This window comes from Xyrauchen texanus, chromosome 30, assembly GCF_025860055.1.
Source record: "Xyrauchen texanus isolate HMW12.3.18 chromosome 30, RBS_HiC_50CHRs, whole genome shotgun sequence".
Classification (NCBI taxonomy): domain Eukaryota; kingdom Metazoa; phylum Chordata; class Actinopteri; order Cypriniformes; family Catostomidae; genus Xyrauchen; species Xyrauchen texanus.
Window position 1 is genome coordinate 25,447,031 of NC_068305.1, and position 18,120 is coordinate 25,465,150.

Here is an 18,120-nt window from a genome sequence, read left to right on the forward strand (position 1 = left end):
TTGTTGCAGAACTGTGTTGTTCGGTACAGTTACGGGGTGTTTTCTATTTTTGTGCACTGAAATCAGGATAAGAATGGACTGAATGAGCCAGTTATGAATCCATTAGCATAGCGGAGCATGGTTTCCCAACCGTGCTAAGTCGTCCGGGCCGGGATTGTCTTGTAATCATACCTTACCGAACCGTGCTCAAGTGGAAATGCTCCTGGAGCCATTACTCACTGTGCTTAGGACAGTTCGGACTGATGGTGAAAAAGTGCTTACTGTTTCAAAGCAAGGTTAGCACTTAGTAATAAGTTAGTAATAAGAAACTAAAAAGTAATATGCAAATAAGAATGTTAACCCAGAATTTACATATGCACAAAGTGAGATTTCTAAATTCGAACACCCAGGATTAATTCCTAACCTGGGGTAAAGTATGAACAGTGTGAAACAAGGAACAAGATAACCCAGGATGTTAACACATGATCTAGAATGAACCTGTGTTACAAATTTCATGTGTTAAAAGCCCATTTCTGGTCTCTGTACCAATTAAATGAACCTGCAAGACATGAAGACTCACTTTTAGTGTCCAGTTGTGCACGGTATTTAGAAAAACCCTTAAGGCGCACCCTTTCTCCCAGCAACTGCAGAAACTCCTCCAGGGAGGGACCTGCTGCCTCATTATTGTACATCTCCTCCTCACTGCTCTGCCCAGCCTGGCAGTACATGACTCCCACCTTCAGCTGGAAACTGAGCTGCACAACAGGTCGAAAGAAAGGCCATAAACCCACAAACAACAGGAACATTCTATTATACATGTATAATGCCATATCATTATTCAAAAGTGAAGTAATGCCAGATATCCATACCCCCTGCTCGTCCAGTTTCATCAGCTGCTCTGTGACCTTGGGTGTATTGAGGGCAAGTCGGAGGCAGTGAACATTGAGTTCAGGGACAAGATATTCTAGCACCTCTTTCAGAGGCAGACCTCGAGCTAAGCCATGCTTGGAGGTGGAGGGCACAGAGTCTTCCAAAATGGAGCCCCTTAAGGTTGTTAACTAAGGGTGGAAATGTAAAAGATATAAAAGAGAGAAGTCTTTGTAATATTGATTCAGATTTCCAAATTTATGCTTTCAGAAATATCCATGAATAAGGCCTATTTTAATCATTACACAATTGTCGGATCGCAATGTTTGAATCATTCACACGTTTGCTTAATAGCTAATATTTTTTATACAGGCCTGCCTTAGCTGCTAATGCACTAGCGACCAAGGTGGATATGGAGCACGTCTGGGAGAAGTTGGAGGACTTGGAGAACCGTAACCTGCGTAATAAAGTTCGAATAGTTGGAATTCCTGAGGACGAAGAAGGTCGGGATATGGTGAAATTCCTGGACAGGCTCTTTCCGAGTCTGCATGACATAACAGGCCATAAGCTGGAAATCGAGCAAACTCACAGGGTTCCGGCATTGCGAATTCGTCAAGCAAGAAAAGTGATTAATTCAAGGAATGCAAGAAACTCTAACATCAATGGAAGGTCGCTTTTGCACTTATGTCCTAGGCCAAATTGAGAATAGATACAAAAGGATGGCCGTAAAATATTTACATGTCCCCAGCAAGCTATGACCTTCATGGAGTCAATGGACTGAGTAATTTCTTTTGTGGTTCTCATGTTGCAGTCAATTGGACCAACTCACTGAACATTCTGACTGTCCGAGGAAATTGAACAAGCTTTTTTTGTGTGTGTGTGTTGGTTCCGCCGTGGAGGAACACACCTTCGGGACAGTTATGTGGATAAATCTACACATTCTTTGTGTTTATTCCACATATTAGCTGGAGTTCGTTTTATAGATTATTTTCTGTTGTGTAATTCTGCCTAATTTTTTAGCAATCCGATGGCAGAGTTGTCGCAGGAGCTCTCCTAGGAGTACATGGACTGTTGTAGTTTAGAGGCATGAACGTCAGTTGCTCTATCGTACACAGGGTTAATGCAAGTTTTTCATTTTGTTTTGGTTCGTTTGGGTTTTGATTGTTGTACTAATGTTGGGATGTGGTCTTTATAATTTTATTTTTTATATTTGATATGATTATTAATATGTCAAATGTTAATATGAGTGGATTGTCTCTCTCCATTTGGAATATGAATGGGTTAGGTCACCCCATAAAAAAGGTTATTTCTCTTCTTAAACATAAGAAATATGATGTAGTGTTTCTTCAAGAAACGCATCTTTCCCCGCAGGAAGTGGAAAAATGTGGGAAGCTATGGTGTGGACATGTTTTCTTTAGTGCTGGCTCAAGTAAGTGCAAGAGAGTCATTACAATGATAAGCATCTACAATTCAAATGTCTCAAACAGATTAACGATAAATTAGGAAGAGTCATTATTGTTTTAGCAGAAATTCAAGGGCAAAGTTTGAGTTTGTCTTTTTATTTATTATTTTATTTATTTATTTATTTATTTACGCTGATGATCAAGGCTTTTTTATAGGTCTTGAAGGGATGTTGCAAGCCGCTGGCACCCCTCATGATATAATATTGGGAGGAGACTTTAATCTTTTGATGGACTCAATCATTTATCAGAGTGAAGCAAAAGTGTGTAAGCCCCCTAGAGTAACATTGACAGGAGACGTAAAAAATCTTGGTCTTACAGATATTTGGAGACCCATCTGGAAGGGACTATACTTTTTAAAATTAAGATTTATAATTTGTTTCATCAATTCATACGATTTAGTCTAGAACAGATTTTTTTTTTTTTACAGATCTAAATCCCTCATTTCATCTGTTAAACATCTTAGTCTCAGATCACGCCCCGTTGAGTTTAGAGGTGTTGCCACATACGGAGAAAAAGAAATCATATAGTGCTTTAATGTATCCCTTTTGCAATATCCTGAATTCCAACAAATATTGAAGTCAGAAATCAATGTTTATATGGAGACCAACTGATCCTCAGTATGCTCTGTGGGAGAGGCCTAGTGGTTGGATCATACAGTATGCCTCATTCATCAAAAAAAAAAAAAACAAGAGAACTCATGGAGTTGGAAGGGAATATTAAAAGTGGCGAGGCAGAGATGAAGAATTTTCCAGATTGAAATACAGATATAATACTATTTTGTTGTGGAAGGTGGAGTTTTGTCTATATGGGGCAAGACAGTCATACTTTGAGTCAGGGGACAAAGCATGGAAGCTTTTGGCTATATATATATATATATATAACATACATACATACATACATACATCATTGCCTCAGCAATTGATATTAATAAAGAATTCTATCTTGATCTCTATAGTTCCACATCTTCGTCTACTGATACTTTGTGGAACCATTAGAACGCCCTAAACTGATGACTGAGCAAAAAAAATATCTTGATTCGGAGATAACCTTGGAGGAGGTTGGCGAGATAATTAAGGTCTACCGTCCAATTTCCCTGATCCAGCTAGACATTAAAATAATGTCTACAATTTTGGCTAACCGATTAAGAAAATTTATTAATTTCAGATTATTTTACTCTGGATAGGGGCACCCAGCAGGGTTGCTCTCTTTCCCCATTATTGTTCTGTCTTGCCCTGGAACCATTAGCAGCCGCGATAAGAAAGGAAGCTGATTTTCCAGGGGTGGCGGAGGTAGGTATGGCGCGTAAGCTTTTGCATTAGGCAAATTATATTTTATTATTCGTCTCCGACCCCACTAGATCTATGTCTTGCCTCCACAGCATTATAAATTCCTTTTCTCAGGATACAGAGTAAACTGATCTAAATCCGAAGCTTTGGCTCTGATAGCGTATTGCCCAGAATAGGCTTTTCAGCAGAGTGCCTTTCTAGTGCCCCAAGCAGGGCATTAGGAATTTGGGCATTTTATTCCCAGCAAATCTGTGTGATTGAATTTTGACCCCTTAATAAAAAAGGTTTTTGTGCGATGTGGGCAGGTGGGCTTCATTAAATTTATCTACGATTGGGAAGGTTAATGTTATTAAAATGTATTGAATTCCAAAATTCAATTACCTGCTACAATCTCTCCCTGTAGATTTCCTCCTCTCTTATTTCGAGCAATTTGATAGCATAGCCAAGTCCTTCATTTTAAATGGTAAGCATCCCAGATTACATTTCAATAAATTACATAGGACGATTGACAAAGGTGGGCTAGGCCTACCCAAGATTTTGTTTTATTATGCATTCGGTTGCTTCCACCTGAGTGAGCCCCTCCCTGGTTTTGTACTGAACAGGAAATTCTTGCCCCTATTTTGCCATTGCAAAGCCTTTCTATTAAACTAACCAGAGAAGTTAAGTTACACCCCATTATCTTGCATTTGCATGTGGTATGGACAAAAGTGTCCAGAGTGTTAAATTCTGACATTTATTTAAATGTTGCCTTGAGCATATGGCTGAACCCAAAATTATGTATTAATAAGTCCCCTTTCTGCTGGTCAGAGTGGATTGTGAGAGAGGATAATATGCTCGGTGACCTATATGAGAGTGTAGCGTTGAGATCCTTTGGGAATCCTAAAATGTTGAACAATATTTTCAGATCTCAGTTCTTTATATTTACAGCTGCGCCACCTGCTCTGTACTATTTTTGGTAAAGCAGCAGGTACTCTGGTAGTGGTGATTACTGCATTTGGAATAGGTCATGAGGCATCAGTGTATTACTCCCTGTTAATTCATAGTCTGGGGGACGAAGTTTCAACTTCTCTCAAAAGATTATGGGAGAAAGATTTAAACTTGGTATTGGAGGAGAGAGTATGGGCTAGGCTTCTAAAAAATGTTAAGTCTACATCTAAAGATGCAATTTAATATTTTACATTGATTCTATTAGACCCCCTCTAGATTGTACAGGCTTGGCCTCAAAGACACACCCACCTGCTGGCAATGCCAATCAGAAGATGGGGACACAACCCCACATTGGTGGTGTGTTAAGATCCAAGAATTTTGATTGAGGGTTCAGAGATTTATGTGTGATGTATTGGGCTCTGAACTTTCATTTAGCCCCAGACTCTGTATTCTAGACGATGGGATGGTTATTAATATAAAGGATGGGTATATAAAGAATTGGGTCCTGGTTGATGTTATGATCAGATTTTTTTTTTCCCTAAATACTTTGTTGATTTATTGTTTATTTATATGTCATTATTCATTTATCAGACCACTGTGGTGTGCATTTGTGTCTGGTGTGAATGTTTTGAGGGAAGGGTTTTAAGTTCATATAATTTGATTCTGTATTTTTTGTTATGTTTATTTAATCTGTGACTGGAATCAATACAACATTTTTTATTAAAAAAAAAAAATTTAACATTTCAAAATAAGAATTGAGAACAGAAATATACAAATTATATTACAAAATATATATGGCAAAATATTCAAATATTTAGAATAATAACAAGATTAATGTGTTATTATAATTATATATTGCGGCAGCATATCTATATAATATAACTAAAATAAATAGGTACATGGGGTTCAGTGACAGTGGACAAAATGGAAGTGGAAACTGGAAATATTTATTGACAAAAATTATGCAATTCTATCCCTGTGCAATAATTGTTTACATAGCCTAAAAGAAAATCACACATTTTATTGTATGATTCAAAGTTAAATATGAATGAAATATGTGTGAATTAAGCTCACAAATTACAGGTGACATAAGGGTTGTCACGATTATGATCATTTCTACATATTTAACTAATATGTAAATCAAATATTAAAATAGAGATGTATTATTTCCTTTTAAAGCTTTAAAACTAATGAATAACATGAAAAATAATGTTTTAAATATCAAAATATTTCTAAATGAATAAAATGTGTCTCTTTTTGGTCAAAATTAGTTTTGGTCAAGTTATTTTTGGAACTCAAATATTTAATATAATGTTTTTATATATAAAAAATGAAATATAATTTTGTATGTATTTTTATTATATTTATATAACATTTAAAATGATATATATATATATTTTTTTAGATATAAAAATTAAATATAATTTTGTATGTATTTTTATTATATTTATATAACATTTAAAATTATATATATATATATATATATATATATATATATATATATATATATATATATATATATATATATATATATATATATATATATATATATATAATATTTTATTAATATCAATATTAAATTAATTATATTATAATTTCTTCACTTTCACATATTGTTTTAATGCTCTTTGATAAACCTGCAAGCCCTTATTTGTCATTAAGCAAAACCTTTGAAAATTAATTTAATAATTGTGTGGAGTGGTGGTGGCGTAGTGGGCTAAAGCTGGTTCGATCCCCACAGCCACCACCATTGTGTCCTTGAGCAAGGCACTTAACTCCAGGTTGCTCGGGGGGGATTGTCCCTGTAATAAGTGCACTGTAAGTCGCTTTGGATAAAAGCGTCTGCCAAATGCATAAATGTAAATGTATTACTCCACACAAACAGCACAAGCATGTACATTAACACTGCATGTATTTTCTGGTCACATGCTATGACCAGAAAAATGGTATGTTTTCACGGGTGATTGGTCCGAGCTTCTGCTGATGGCATGTGCATCAGTGTGCTTGAGAAGCAGTATACACACTCTTCCGGACAGGAGCTGCTCTGGTTGAAGTCCACAGTGCCTCAGTGATGCTCTGAGTCAAACTAAATGACGCACAATTGCGCAGTTGATGGCATTTAAATATTAGCTTAAAATTCCCTTATTTGGGCATTAAAATGTGATTGGAATTTGGAATCTCAAATAACCATGGTTAGATGAAAAAAAAAACATGTTTAGATTATTTAATAATTGCGACAGGCCTAGGTGGATGGCCCATGAACTCATCAGGCAATCGTTAATCACAATTATTGGCATGGCAATTCATTGTCAGCCAAAATGTAATTAAAGTGACAGCCCAACTACAAATGCAAGCTGTATGCATTTGTAAATTACAGGTGTGACTCAATAAATGGGCATGTTGAATGTTGATATACAAGACCTTCTGGGAAAATGAGTACTTGGTACTACTCCATAATCCAACATACTGTCATCGGTTTGTATTTGTTCTTTATGATTCAGACACCTCAAACATCTGAAAAGGTGCCGTAATTATTAGGACAAAGGTTTTATACAAGCTAATCCACGTCTGCCCACCTACATGTCAAGAAATAGCTGTGGAAAGATTGCCATGTTGGGCTGTGCATCACTTAGTCACAAAGCTATTAAAGCCCATCCAAACGCATGTGAATCACAAGTAGTTTCTATAAATAAGTCCAAATGTCTGAGGTCACAATCAAGAGCCTTTATCATCTTTTTTTTATTATAATTTTTTATAGAGATCTAACCTTCATCCATCCATTTTAAGAATGTTGTCAAAAAGCTGTGTGTGATTAGGAAGCAGTATAGTTTTGAGCCAGCTAGGGCACTGTGTGATCTAAGCAGAGCACTAGCAGAGAGAAATCGCTATGCCTCTAAGCATGTTATATAAGATAGCAGTGGGCGTCAGACCTGGATCTCACTCATTGCAACCTAGTTAGAATTAATTCTCTCTCATTCTCTCTCTGTGCAAGCACAAAGATGCATTCTGCATTCAAATCCTGGCAACAACAAGTAATATTTGGCTATGTGGATGAGAGCTCACCTCACTGGTTCTGAAGATGATTCTGTAATTGTATTGCTGGCCGTGCTCTTTGTGATCCTCCAGTTTCTCCCGACGAATACTAACAGCTACTGGCCCCAGTGTCTCATCGACACCCAAGTAGTTCCAGTGCTCTAAGGATAATAGAATTTTAGATTTTTCAATCAATGATTCAAATGTATAAAATCAATATGAACAAGTACTATCCCTGCTGAAAAAGCAGCACAAACAAGCCTAAGGTTTGATGGTTTTAGCTGGTTTGGTTTGCTGGTTTTAGAGAGTTTTGGGGGATTTGTAAGCTGGTCAGGTGGGAAGACCAGCTGGCATGACCAGCTCAACCAGCTAAAGACCAGTTTGGCCAGGTTAGGAGACCAGCTAGATTAACTGAACAACCATCCTTGTCTCACAAGTCAAATAATAGTAAGAGATGTTGAAATTGTAAGACTTCAACCCTTATGAAAACATACAACTTTTATTCCCAATTTCCCCCCCCCCCAAAAATGTACTAACTTAATTAACGATTGCTAAAATGTTTAACTCTAAGCTTAATCCAACCATGATTTCAAAAGGAAAACTTTTGTGTACCACGGAAGAACGCTAAGGGGTCTGGAATTAGACGAGTGAAGTGTCTAACAGGTTATTCACATACATCAGTCATATGTATTACATAAATAAATATGGTATGAGTACATTTGCCCACAGATGTTTTCTTAAAGGAAAATTTCAGGTTCAATACAAGTTAAGCTCAATCAACAGCATTTGTGGCATAATATTGATTACCACAAAAAAAAAAAATTGACTTGCCCCTCCTGTTCTTAAAAAAAAATAAATAAATATCTGGGTTCCAGTGAGGCACTTAAAAAGGAAGTGAATGGGGGCCAATTTGTTGTGTTTCAAAAGGGTAGCCACAAGACATAAATATGCATTTAACATTATTATATTGTGATAAAATCACTTACCTTTCCTGTGTAAAGTTATAGCCAATTTTACAAATTATGATTTAAACAAATTTACAGCTCAAATAATACATGAGTTTAAACAGAAAATGTATGTAAATTATAGGCATCACATTTCTGCCTTTAAACACCCCAAAAATTGTCCACATTCACTTCTGTTGGCCACATTCACTTCCATTGCAAGTGCCTCATTGTAACCTCTTTTTTTTAAATGAAAAAGAGACAAAATAAATTGTGGTAATCAACATTATGCCACAAATGCTGACAATGGAGCTTAACTTGTATTGAACCTGGCATATTCCTTTAAATAAAGTGTGGATAAGAGGCTACGTAAAATGTAATGCCTGTTTTGTATCAATTTGAAATTCTGTTTGTTGATTGGTTATTCTCTGTGGTAATTAAAAGTCATACCTTTTCACATGAGCCAAGTCATGTGATATTTTATGATTTCTGCATTTCATATGAATTATTACAAGCTGCCATGAGACTATGTTGGATTATCAGCTTGGCCTAGCTATAAGATCAGTAGGATTTTAAAGCAGTAAAAAAAAAAACACCAGCAGAAAAATCTCAGGCTGATATTCACTTTTTTCCAGCATGGATAACAAACTAGCTAAGTAACAAGCGCAAAGTCTGAGGCCTCATTGATGTTTCTGAAACTTTGTACAGTGTTTCGGAATATCTCTTCTGAAATTACAGCTTTACTGTAATATAACAATAAAATAAAAAATAAATAAAAAAACTCACCTCTCAAATAAAAGAACTTTCTATAATAATAGGCACCCAAGTCCACATGTTCAACTATGTTGCTTTTTTCACGATCATGGTGGAGACTCTTGCCATCCTTGGGCGCTTCAAGAACAGCTACCCCTGCATTACTAAAATGGGTGTTGGGAGCTCTTTCGGGGGATCCTTCTTCGTCTATTGAAGAGCTGGAGGCCCCACTGCCGATACTGCCCTGCTTTGAAGGACTGATATTTCTCTCTCCTTCACCACCAATCTCATTACGAAAACATGGGCAGCTGAGAACTAGATCGTTGCTCTTGTCGTCACCCGAGTCAAGAGAAGGTCCATCCTTGATGTTGAGCTCCTCCTGGCTGCCGCAAGGGGAGCCGTAAGCCCCACTTTGGGTGGATGAGAGAGATGATGTGTTGGAAGCAGAGGCAGCAGCTGCAGCAGAGGCACCGGTGGTGGTGTTCTTCCTCTTAACTGCACTTTGTCGACTTTGCACGGCCTCATTCAGGTCAAACAGAATACTCTGGACGTCAAAGTGTGCAAACCCTTTCTGGCAGACCCATGGTTTGGGAGGAGGACCTGCATCATCAGACTTTCCATCTTCTGCATCAGAACCTGCACGTGATGAATCACCTTCAGCTTTAACGCTACGTAGCTTGCGGAAAATGGACTCTCCTCCTGTCTCTGACTTGGAACGCCGTTTCAGGTGTTTTTCTCTTTCTTTCAGGCGACTGGCAGGACTGCCACGTGGAGGACCCAGAGGTCCATCAGGCAGGTCAAGGGCAGTTTGTTTATGGGCTACTGTCAGCAACTCACTCAACTTTTCAGGGGCAGGGCTGCGCTGGTCAGGAGCATCGGTCTGGTAACCTTTAAGCATATCGAAGAAGCTCTCGCCAGATACGCCATGCTTGTCGATTGAGGAGGTGCTACCATACTCTCTATGCATGGGTGTCCAGCCTGAAAAAGACCAGCCCTCACTGCCATCGCCATCCAGCTCACTGATGGTGATATCGCTGTTGCTGCGCTGTCGGATTCGCCGCATGTTCTTGCGGGGCGAACCGAGATGACCATCCGGGGAGAGAAAGCGATTGTCTTTACCTTTGCTATGCATCTTGCTCTTCAGTGTGTTGTGAATGTTACGCAGCATGGATGAGTCCTGCGGGCTTATCAGGTGACCGAGCTTGGTCGACAAGTTACTCTGGGTGCTTCCTGTGGTGGTAGAAGGGGAATCAGCCTCCACTGTGATGTGCCACACACCCACTTCATTTCCTCCACCACTGCTGCCATCTTTCCTGGGAGGCCAGTCAGCAACCCGTGCCCTAACTCCCATTTTGGGAACTCCAGGCGTGCCAGTCAAGTGTGTGCTCTCGCTGCGAGGGGGTGGTGCACCTCCATTGGGCAAGCGCAGACGACGAGTGTAAAACTCATCTGTGGCGGGAACAGAGCCGCCCACAGAACGTTCGGTCTGTGAACGCTTTAGACTGGTCATGGTATGGCTATGCGGCGGAGCTCAGCATTGGAGCACGCCCGCAGTGTAGCAAAAATAACAAAGCTTAGGGAACATGGGCAGCCACTCAGCTGGAGAGGCCAGAGAATGGAGGACAGGTAATAGTGGGATATAAATTAACTTTATAATAGTGCTTCTCCTCAGCTGAATCAGGCATGTGTGGAGATCATTGTGTGATTAAACCTTCCCCCTCTCCTTCCTTTGTGTAGATGTTGAGCTGAAACAGAACAGAGGGTGAAAGTGTAAGCATTCAACAATTAGGACTAATCTGATGTTTAAAATAAAAAAGGGAAATAGAAGAGGGACCACAGACGCATATCAGAAAACCTCTGACAACATTTCAGTGTTTTGTGATAAAAAAAAAAAAAAGTGTCTATCCAAATGAAAACAAAAGCTAAAGCAGCATTCACAAATAAAGTGATTAAATCACTGGAGTGAACAGAGTGTGCGCTGTTGGTTGGTAGTAGGCATTCCTACTCGACAAATAAATGTAACTGTACCAGGACGCATATCAGTGTTTGCACTCACATTGGTGGTGGTTGCATTGCGTTGTTACCAATGTTCATTACAAAAAGTTGCTGTGGCTCATGACACCAGTGATCACTAGCTCTCATTGAAAATTAATGACTTCCAGTAGCTTTATCACTGCACATAGCTGTATGTGAACACCCCTTAAGGCCATAGCCTGCTACTCAGTCTAAGAACAAATAGGAAGTCCCTTAATCCATGCCCTACAGACTGTGGAAATCCCTTGAGATGCCAACAACTACGAGCAGCACATCCAGGCCTCATGCCAATGCATGAAAAAATATCAAGTGCCTTTATCTTGATTGTTTTTAATTAATGAGAGCTACGTGTGACATGTTGAACTTAAAGAAAACTAATAAGTGCACAGGGAAGCTCCATCAGCGTTGTCACTTTATAGTAGAGATAAATGTGTATGCATGTTAACTTGTTTAAAAACACCGGTGTGGACCAGTTGCTGCATTAAGTGCCTTGACAGTGCTAGTGCTGTTTGATGTGTTTGACAGCTGTTTCTCTCCAGTACATAATGTACAGTTTTACTGTAATTTTCTGTGTTTTAAAATGTATGAATTCAAAATCAGGCATGTATTTCCATTTAGCAATACATTCATAATGTAAGCTCATGTTGTCAGCACAAGAGAACCAATGCCCATGTTGAAAGTGCAAGAGAGAATTTGCGCTGCCCCAGAGAAAATGTACAGATGATTGCACTACATTAAATGACTGTATATAATGTGGAATATAATGGGGAATAATGGTGAATATTTAATGGTCCTGATAATGCCAAATGTAGTCATATTTCACCCGTGTGCTTATAGCATGGCAAACATTATTTTACTGGATAAGCATACACTGCCATTAAAAAAGTATTTTTGAAAATAATATGTTTTGAAAAGTAATTTTAAATTTTTAAATGCATTTAAGCAGTGACCATGAGTAAGCATATGCATCTTCCATAATTCTGTATATTCAGCTTAGCATAACTAAAAATATATCTATTGTGGTGTCACCACTGCCCTGTGCTGGTCTACTTTGTAGTCCTACTCCATCCCTGACGGACAATTTTTCATTGTAATAAACAGTACTTTTTATTGAGTGAAGTAAAGAACTGTTTGCATATGTCTTAAAAGTAATTAAAGACAAATATTTAAACTAAGCTTTTCTTGATTCAGACATTGTTTAAAATATTGTGAGTGTATCAAACCATGAATTCAGTAACGTGAATTGTTGTAGCAAAAATAGCCACAGCCTGCAGGCCAATATATATTGTGAAGTTTTGATGGTTTAAAGATTTAACGCCCACTCCAATGCATATGCAACCAATGGGAACTAGTTCTTTCAATTAGTCAACCTCCTTTTTAGACTTTAGATGTTCTCACACCTGTTAATGAATACGGTTGTCAAACCCAAACATTGAATGTGTGAACATAGCATTAGTGTAAATTTTCAAGATTTGCGAATTAACTTTTAAAAATCCACTAATTAATGTACAACCAGATTTTGCATAAACAAACACCCACTATACAAGTGTTCAGCCTCTTGCATGCCTGCAACATGGTTAATACACTTTGCAGTGCCCAATGGCAGACTACACAACATGAACAAATCAATGCCACCACTGCCACGGAGAGCCAAAACACTACACAATTATAGAGTCAAACCATCCATCAATCAAACGGAGCAGTCTGGAGAGATGATCAGAAGCTATTTAAAAACTTAAGTCAAACATACCATTATATTACTGGTAACACTAAAGCTAAATACAGATAGCAGCTACTAAATTCCTGCAGGTTGCCAAGTTGCTGTACTATTGATCTCCTACATCAGTGTTTCCCAAACTTTTTGTCCCATGTACACCCACAGCTCCATTATCAATAAGGCTTAAGTACACCTTCATCAACAACAAACCTGAAATGCGTTCCTATTGTTTCATATTGAACTGGCTATCATTTAGCACTGACTTCATTAATATTTAAAGGTGGCAATTATTATGATGAGTCACTTTTAATCTAAAAACAATATTGTGGGTGATATTGACTGTAAAGATTCAAAACTCACCAAGAGATTAACCAAGCTTTCTCTCACTTTAGCTAGTTTTTACCTTTCTGGAGGCAATCCTTGGCCATTTTTTAAACAAATTTTAATAAGTTACAAATCACAGGTAACAAGGAATTCATGGTTTAACAAAGCAAAATCAAGTAACCCTGAATAGGAATGACTATCCGACATCACTGCTGGATCCTATGGGCTCCACTGTTTTCACTCCCATTGGTAGTCGCTGCATCATGATGCAGCTTATTTGCATAAAAGCTACAATCTGCTGAACCCTGTTGCATCGTCGGTGCATCAATTGCAAGTCATCAATTATTATTGAAACTAAACTACTACCAGTTTCTTGGTCGCAGCAAATTACTGTCAAATTTTACATACCGTAACCTTGTAAACTCATGAATTAAAAAAAAAAAAAAAAAAAGTTAGATCTGGATTGATGGCCATGCAGGTGAAATACAAATAGGTGGCTCTGCTTCTAAGGGCTCAGTATTAACATTATGCAACATAGATGTGTATTTTTCCCTTATGAAAGGAAAAGCTCTGAAATGTCAGTTTCCTTGGTTTCCTGGCAACCATCTGCCAAAGTATGCTGCTGAGTGGCGGTGCTGCTGGGTTAACCTTAATGAGAGAGCTGAAGCCCAATGATTACATACACCTACATCATCTGCCACATACTGCAGGTGAAAAACCCTGGAAGATGAGCAATCCTTCATGAGTGTACAACAAGGGACATTATTCACTCAATTATGTATAGATTTTTAAGACACAGTTTAATTGTGTTAAGAGTTCAAAATATCAAACTAAAATAGACTTGGAAATCTAAATATTTATGCGAATTGTGATAAGGTAAAAATTTGGGTCTTACTTACTAATCACTGCATATAAGTTGAATAATATGTGCTCTGAAAAGTGTGTCATTATTAAAAACCAGTTGAAGCACAATCAGTTTATGGAGAACCAATTCCAGATGAAATTATAACCCTCATCATTTTGAAATGAGAAATATTGTGTGGTCAGTAAAGGGCCAGGTATACTTCATTTTACGTGTTCCAGATTGGCTTGGGCCAGGTCGACGGCATTACCTTTGTGAGAATAATCTTCGGACCCATAGTAGAGTTAATGGGCGGCGCATGCGTGGACTGGCTTATGATGAAATTTATGACATGCATACGGTGCGTAGAGCGATCAGCAATGCAGGCAAACTGAAATATACTCAGGCCTTGTCATTCCAATATTAAATTTAGGAACATTTTTATTTATAAGTAAATTTAGAGTATAACCAAAATCAAATCACTTTGTCACTCAACCATATACACAAGTGCAACAGTGGGTGAAAGACTTGGGTGCAGTTCCAAGCAACATAGGAGCCATGACAGTGATGAGACATATACCAATTTACAATAAACATCTGATTTACACAACACAATTTACATTTCTAATATACACGTATTTACACAAAACACAATATACAAATAACAATATACAATGTACAGTATACAATACACACAATATAGAATACACAGTATACAATAAAAAATAGTATATATAAAATATACAGTAGGTTGTATTGTGCTGTATAGGCTGTTGGTTGATAGTCAGCTGCAAGTGTGTTATAAAGAGAAAAAATGTATGACAGTCCAGTGTGAGATTAATAAAATGCAGTGCTGATGTATATTGATCGTGAGACATCAAGAGTTCAAGTCTGATTGCTTGGGGGAAGAAGCTGTCATGGAGTCGGCTGGTGTGGGTCCTGATCCTGCGATACCACGCATGGTAGCAGTGAGAGCAGCACATGGCTTGGGTGGTTGGAGTCTCTGATGATCCTCAGAGCTTTTTTTCACATACCCCCTGGTATAGATGTAATGGAGGGAGGGAAGCTCACCTCCGATGACGTGTCTGGCAGTTCATACCACCCTTAGCAGGGCTTTGCTGTTGAGTACCAGACAGTAATGCAGCCAGTCAGTATGCTCTATATAGTGCTGCTGTAGAACCGTGTGAGGATGTGGTGGTTCATTCCAAACTTCATCAGCAGTCTCAGGAAGAAGCAGCGCTGGTGAGCCTTCTTCAAAACGGCCTCAGTGTGGATGGAGTGGATGGACCATGTGAGTTCCTCAGTGATGTGGACACCTGACAGAAAGTCCAGGATCCAGCTGCACAGCGAGCCATTTAAGCCCAGAGCCTGGAGTTTCACATCAAGCTTGGAGGACACTATGGCATTGAATGCTGAGCAGTAGTTTACAAACAGCATTCTCACATGTGTTCCAATTTTCCAGATGGGAGAGAGCAGTGTTTAGTGTAGATACAATGGCATCATCAGTGGAGCAGTTGTTGCGGTAAGCAAACTGCAGTGAGTCCAGTGAGGCAGGCAGCACAGAGCAGATGTAATCTCTGATTAGTCTCTCAAAGCATTTGAAGATGATGGGGGTCAGAGCAACAGGACGTCAGTCATTTAAGCAAGTGATTTTGGATTGCTTTGGTACAGGCACAATGATGGACGTTTTAAAGCATGTGGGGACTACATACAAGGAGAGGGAAAGGTGGAAAATGTCTGTGAAAACACCAGGCAGTTGGTCACGCAAGCACTGATGACATGGACCGGAATGCCATCTGGACCCCACGGCTTTACGGATATTCACCCGTCGGAAGGATCAGGTTACATCCGCTACAGAGACGGAGAGTGAACTAACCTCTGTAGCTTCGGACGCCGAGCTCTCACCATGTGGGCGGTGTTATTTCCCTCGAAACTAGCAAAAAAAATATTAAGCTCATCTGGGAGAGAGGCAGCGGTGTTCATGGCAGAGCTTTTATTCCTTTGAAGTCTGTAATGATATTAATTCCCCGTCTGGTGTTGAACTGTCCTTCAATATTGTCCCTGTACTGGTGTTTGGCTGCTCTAATAGATAAGAATTATTGATGAATCATGATTTCTGTGTGAAAAAGTTTAGACACAGCTTTTAAGTATGCACAATAAGTGAGTGAGACCTAATGACCTAATATTCTGTGTTTAGTAACAGCACATAGCAAACGGCCAAAACCAAGCATTATTCCTCCTGTGAGCTAATGAAATCTTCTCCCAAATATGGTGGCAGACTGGAACCGTACACAAATACTTGTGAATCACTAGACATTTGAGTTTATGAATCAAGTTGTAGTGGTAGACAGTGTTCATGTGCTGATGAAAATGATATAATCTTCCTGCCGGCGAGTCCCTGACCTTTCGATGGCTGGAAGTGGTGTGTGGAGATGTGGGTGTGGTGGCACACTAACCCCAACACACACACAGACACGGTGTAGATGAGGTCATGGGTATTTCCATCTTTGAGAAAATGCTCTACCTCTCCTGTCTACTCTTACTCATAAATAGTGATGTAATACATTTTGGAGTTTGCAGCACAGGTGCTTCTCCAAGACCCAAGAGCAATTCTGAGGCTTAGCCATACACAGCTGCCAAATTATAGCCCAAAGTCTAACAGATGGAGATAGCGTGGGTTGACAGGTCTCATGTAACCGGCTAATGAGAAAGAAACCTGTGACGAGATTCGTGGGGGAGACATTGAGTAAGGCAGATATGACAAACAAGGAGCTCTTTTGCTCGGAGGACAAATCTCTGACAAAATGTAGCCTTATATAGCCCAGATCATTCAATACAGTGAGATATATTGTAATTATGGAATAAGGTGCAGCTTTTTGAGCATCTAAGTATGTAAAAGTATTTAAATTGCAAGAGGACAGGGTTGTTGACAGCAGTGCCCTGCATTTTCCTAATTCTTGTCAAATGATTACCATTGCAGTTTTTATGACCTCCTATTAAAGGGATAGTTAATCCCAAATTTTAAATTCTATCATCTTTTACTCACCCTACTGTTATTAAAAAAACTTTCTTCCGTGGAACACAAAATGAGAAGGATGTTAGTCTCAGACCCTGTTCACTTTCATTAAAAAAAAAATTCTACACTATAAAAGTGAATGGTGTCATTCTGCCTCACTTTCCCTTTGTGTTCCACAGAATACAGAAATATGAATCAGAAACAACATCACAGTAAACTGAGTAAATGATGAAAGAATATACATTTTTCAGAACTACCTCTTTAATTAACCGAGACACAAAGAATCAAGAAGCATGTATGTGAACATGAAAATAAATTTAAAATTATGAATTTAAAATTATGAAAATAAATAGTGACCAGTAATAGCAACAGAAAAATATTATTTTCTTTTGTTGAAAGTCGTCATGTCCATATCCATGATCTATGATAACACACAGAATATAAATACACAGATATAGCCTAACTGTAGCATGTCTCTGCCATTTGGTATTTTTTTACGGTTACATTTCACATTTGTAATTCACAAAGTCATTCTCTACACTTATCCTGAAGGGCCCTTAAGGGAACCCTCTTAATTCAAGCCTTAACTAAACACAACAGCTTTAACTACTACACTAATTGGTTTGCACTTGATAAATTGAATCAGGTGTGTTAGCTTAAGCAAGGAATGAGAAAGAAAAAAAAAAACATTGTGTTAGCAGCTGAAAATAACTGCCCTGAGGACACATATGCAACAGCCATACTGTGTTAAAGAGCACAGACTAAAAACCTTTAAAAAAAAATAAAACATTTTGGTTCGTTCTGAGCAAAACCTGTATTTTTCGTTCCAGTTCCAAAGTTCCACAGTCTCCTTTACAAAAGGTTACTGGTTAGAACAAAAAAGAATGGTTAACCCTCTGGGGTCTGAGGGTGTTTTGGGCCCTGGAGAAGTTTTGA

General features: G+C 38.5%; 1 protein-coding gene across 4 annotated transcripts in view; it reads right to left on the reverse strand.

Annotated features, from left to right (window-relative positions):
* The window catches only part of LOC127623714 (signal-induced proliferation-associated 1-like protein 1), a 132,516-nt gene that overhangs the window by 39,813 nt on the left and 74,583 nt on the right, over window positions 1–18,120 (reverse strand). For all 4 annotated transcript variants that reach the window (XM_052098174.1, XM_052098176.1, XM_052098172.1 and 1 more), the window contains exons 2-5: window positions 9,286–10,997; window positions 7,586–7,716; window positions 849–1,037; window positions 560–734 (exon numbers count right to left, since the gene is read on the reverse strand). In XM_052098174.1, the coding sequence (XP_051954134.1) occupies window positions 560–734; window positions 849–1,037; window positions 7,586–7,716; window positions 9,286–10,762 (1,972 nt within the window). In that variant the 5' untranslated portion in view covers window positions 10,763–10,997. The remainder of the gene's footprint in view (window positions 1–559; window positions 735–848; window positions 1,038–7,585; window positions 7,717–9,285; window positions 10,998–18,120) is intronic.